The sequence below is a fragment of the Etheostoma spectabile genome, chromosome 14 (assembly GCF_008692095.1).
Source record: "Etheostoma spectabile isolate EspeVRDwgs_2016 chromosome 14, UIUC_Espe_1.0, whole genome shotgun sequence".
NCBI lineage: Eukaryota > Metazoa > Chordata > Actinopteri > Perciformes > Percidae > Etheostoma > Etheostoma spectabile.
In genome coordinates, this window is record NC_045746.1 from 1,872,408 (window position 1) to 1,877,335 (window position 4,928).

The 4,928-nt window shown below is 42.6% G+C and overlaps 1 protein-coding gene across 1 annotated transcript in view; it reads left to right on the plus strand.

The window, feature by feature from the left end:
- The window catches only part of rbm24a (RNA binding motif protein 24a), a 10,015-nt gene extending 6,636 nt beyond the window's left edge, over positions 1-3,379 (plus strand). Inside the window, exon 4 of the mRNA XM_032535057.1 lies at positions 763-3,379. Within this exon, the coding sequence (XP_032390948.1) occupies positions 763-1,108 (346 nt within the window). The 3' untranslated portion in view covers positions 1,109-3,379. The remainder of the gene's footprint in view (positions 1-762) is intronic.
- The last annotated feature ends 1,549 nt before the right edge of the window (positions 3,380-4,928 follow it).

The window sequence follows — 4,928 nt, forward strand, 5'->3', positions numbered from 1 at the left end:
TCATGGAGGGCAGAATGTGCTCACTGTTCATAATTGTTTATTTAATCAAAACATCCCTCTGGGTGCAGAGCCTAGTCCCGGCTCCCCCTGCAGCCTCCCCAGCTCTTTGTCCCGACACAGAGGGGGAAATGGCCAGCAGCGTCCCTTTTTGAAAACTGTCCAGCTGTCAAAGTGGCAGTGACATTTTCACAATGCTTCCCTGGGTTCATCTCCTCTGTCTGCACCCCCGCCCCCCGACACAGTAAGCCTACCCTCCCTCCCCTCCCCACCCACTCACCCTCCAGCAGGCAGGGGGACGGCACCAGAGCCAAATGCACATGTGACAGACAAACAAGCTGCAGGTTACAGATCCAAATCTTTAGCTCTGCCTCCACATCCACAAAACTGACCAAAACAGGAAATATGAGACCTTTTCCCGTGTTGTATCCCATAAAGACCATAACGTCATCCTCACCTCCGAATGTAATCATACTCATGTGATTTTTCAGTAGATTTGAGTGACCCGGAGGTGTTAAAAGTTGTCTTTCCCTTCTAGTCTTCTTTTCCCCATAAACATGTCTATTTTGGCAACCCTATATCGTTTTAATCCCTACTAGCAGGCATTTCCTTGGTGTTCTTGACTGGTGGATTGGACTGGGGCTGGGTGGTGGGCGGGCGCTTGACCGGCAGTGTGATGGAGTTGGGTTTGGTTTTTAGGGTGGGTGCTATTACTCTCAGACTGGGTGAACCAACTAACCTGTCATATGTGTGTTTGTTTCACAGCATCCCGGCCCACTACGTGTACCCTCAGGCCTTCGTTCAGCCCAGTGTGGTCATCCCTCATGTGCAACCTACCGCGGCTGCACCTGCCACCGCTTCCTCCCCCTACATCGACTACACCGGAGCTGCCTACGCGCAGTATTCTGCAGCCGCAGCCAACGCTGCCGCTGCATATGAGCAGTATCCCTACGCTGCATCCCCTGCCGCTGCAGGCTACTTAGCTACTGCCGGCTACGGCTATGCAGTTCAGCAGCCTTTAGCCACGGCTGCCCCAGGCTCAGCCGCCGCTGCAGCTGCAGCCTTTGGTCAGTACCAGCCTCAGCAGCTGCAAGCCGATCGCATGCAATAGCAGTCACTGCAACCACTGGACATGCAGATAGAGGAGACCTGCACCCAGCCACAGCTGATAGGTCAGAAGGAGCAGCGAAGGAAAAGGAAGAGGGAGTGGCCTTAAGGGTGGGTGTGTCAGCAACTTAGAGGCAGAGTTGCTTTAAAAAGGTGATGATGATGATGATGATGATGATGATGATGGTGGTGATGATGATGATGATGATGATGATGATGATGATGGTGGTGATGGTAGTGATGATGGTGAGGTGGGAACCCTTTACAGTAACTTTCCAACTTGCTGTGCTTCAACCAAAAAACGAGAAAATGAAAAAAAGTCGCAGAACAAATAATGGAAAGTGATATGCTATTATTGTTGTTGTTATTACTATTATTATTATCATTACTATTATTATTGTAGTAGAGTACTTATTTCTAGAGAAGAAAAGCAGGAACTAATCCCTGTGGTTGGTATAGATGTTAAACTAAGCCTTTAAGTCCTATTGCTGTCTTTAACGTTAGTTAAGGAGACTGTTCTCTCATTTTTTTTTTCAGTTATTTGATGCCCTCATAACGTTTATATTTATTATTGTTATTATTACAAATTGGGGGCTGTTATTGTTCTTTTTGTCTTTGCAAGTGCAGTTTTTGAGTTAATAATTTCTGATAATCAGGGAAATGGAACCGTTTCCAACGTGTTAGCTATTATTATGTGACCTCTGTTGGGAAGTCGAGGAGTCGTAACTTGTCGTGTCACACATATTTGAAGAACTACCTTTTTATCTTCCTGATGCTGAATGTCCCTTTTTTACATTATGTCTTGACCTTTTGACCTATGCAAACAAATCACCAGGAGACAAAAAACAACATAGAAAAGAAACTGAAAATGTCATCAACTCTGACTTGATTCTTGGACTAAAGGGGGACTTGGCAAACAAAACAAACGCACTGACAAAAGGAAAGAGGTTGAAAATGGCTTCAGACAATGAGAAACACTAAATCAGTCCCTTTTCCACATGTTTCACCTACACAGACGCATGCATCCAGAGTTGCACACATAGCAGTCAAAGACAAAGGCAGCACAGTTGTGTTTCTCTCTGACTCTGGGATGGAGAGAAAGAAAAAGAGGGAGAGAGCAGCTGCTGGTGGGGGTGGACAGAGCCGCTCCAGCGCCACACAGACGGATCACTCTGGAAAGAACGCATCACTTGTGCTCGTTTGTTGAGCTGTCACATTTTAATCCCTGGCCAGGCCCATTTGGGAACCAACTTCACAGCCCTACACCCAACTCAACAGGGTAACAGAGCCCCAGAGCAGAGCACCCACCCCCACCCCCACCCTCCCAGTCAGGCAGCCCTGCAGCTGTCAGCACTTCCACCTCCGTGCTGCTGTAGTCTGGTGTCAGGTACACACTCACAAACACACACACTTTCAACCAAAGCCACCCCAACAACTGGTCTGCCTCATGTCTGTCAAAATCACCAGGTGGGGTGAGGGAGAACGGGGGTTTGACTCTTTGATGTAATGTTGGTCTGTGTGCCTAGATTTTTACTGCTATTTAAGTGAGAAAAAAAACAGAAAAAAGAGAATTCTACTATTTAAGATATTTATTTTTGGGGGTTGACTATGTTGACGCTCTGAGAGTAGAGACTTAGTGGCGGTACTGTATTAATAATATTATGTACTCATCTCAAGGCATATATAAGTTATTGATTAGTTTTAGTAATAATAGTACTATAATAATTATTATTAACATACTCAACCAAAAATGACAATGTAGGAGTTATTTAAGATACTGTTATGTGCACTGTACTTTTATTTTTTTTGTCTTTTTGATTCTTTAGAACATGACATTAAATATTAGCTCAATGCCTTTTGTAGGGAAGAAACTTTATTTAAATGCAGGCCTGTTTGCATGCAGATTGTAATCTGCCTCTTCTGTGTTCAGATGAGAGGATAAAAATAATAATAATTTCACAAAAAACAAGCGAAAATGCTGCTTTCTCCACTAGAATGTATAGTTGTCGTCAAGGTTTCAGTAGCTGTGCTTCTTTTGCTTAATATTCATCAGATGGGCTATTTTACACTGTTGGGAATTTTTATACTTGAATTATTTCTTACAAGGGAAATATGAAAAAAAAGACAAAAAAACTTTTGAAGAAAGCTTTTCATGGTCACTGGATGAAGGCAAGTGTTTGTAGTTAATGCAAAGGTCCTGTTGATATTAAAACCTTTACTTCAGAATTTCAACACCATTTACTTCTAATTGGAATAAAATATTCTATATTTAAAAGGTGGTGACATTTATTTTCATTAAGACTGCAAAAAAATGACTTTTCATGTCCAGTTATTTAAATGGAACTCATTTGACAATCTTTTTTACACACATCAAGTAATATTTCTCTTTATTTAGCTTAACAAGGCTGTTAATGCCACCAACCTAGCCGGCAAGGATTATTACTCAGTGTGATAGTGTTAGCATTGCTAGCTAGCTGTTGACTAGATTGACCACATAGAAAGACAGTCTGGCTATATTTTTGCTCTGGACAGAGTTGTGTCTTTCTCTGAGAAACATCTTTTAAATCAAGACGGCGGGTTATGGCAGGGTAATTATGAATCAACCGGCTTACCTTAGCTGCTGCCGCTAACACTGTCTCTTCTAGTTAGGTAGCCAGCAAGGTAGCATTACCAGCCTTGGTAAACTAAATAAAAGCAGAGGATAGTTACTGTCTCTGTGTATTCACATCAGGGCCTTGATGGTTGATTCAGAGTTACTTTGTTGTTCTAGCTAACTGACTAAATCTGGTAGCTTTTGTTGAGCACGCCAATTTAGAGACAGGTATCATGTGATTGGCTGAAATGTGTCATGAAAAGTGACATAATAAAACATTGAGACAAATGGCCATTATGAAATAAAAATAGACGTTAAAAAAAGCTACTTTGAAATGATACATTTTCTTATAAGCTCCTTTAAAACTTGTATTATGAAGCGCGTGTGTGTGTGTGTGTGTGTGTGTGTGTGCATGTGTGTGCATGTGTGTGCATGCGTGTGCATGTGTGTCTTATTTATCTGCCTGCAAGGTGACAAACACACAGATGCTGCAAAGCTCCTTCCCACTGTGAAACCATCTTGAGAAGACAATATCTGAAACATTCTTACATTACAAGCATACCCACAGTTTACATGGATACATATGACACATGAAGTCTCTCAGGACTCAGACCATCAGGGCGCCCAGATAGCTCAGTTGGTAGAGCAGGCGCCCATATATAAAGGTTTACTCCTCGACGCAGCGGGCCTGGTTCGACTCCGACCTGCAGCCCTTTGCTGCGTGTCATTCCCACCTCTCTCTCCCTTTTCATGCCTTCATCTGTCCTGTCAAAAATAAAGGCGACAAATGCCCAAAAAATAATCTAAAAGAAAAAAAGAACTCAGACCATCAATGATTCATTTACTCTCTAATCAATAAGTCATGTTATAAAGAGTGTGCTGCCGTGTCTCTGCCTTCTTTTACTCGGCTCCGGGGAGTATTTTTGTCCCTGGTGAAAAATGAGACTGTAGGTGGGTGATCATGACACAGCAAGTCCTTATGGGTGAAATCAGCTGCTATCATAGAATCTGACCTCATGATAAAATAAAAGTAAAACCTGTTGCTTTATTATACTGATGATGTAGAGCTGTAATATAGTTCTGATGAGACTTTAAAGGGGCACCCAAGATCAGTTTACTCGTCATAGGGAGTACTACTCTTTGAAAACAGTTGTAGTCTATATAATGTCTTCTGTTGACGTGGAGGTGTTTTTTAAAGTCAGTAGGCCTGCCACTTTCTAGCAAGGCAATA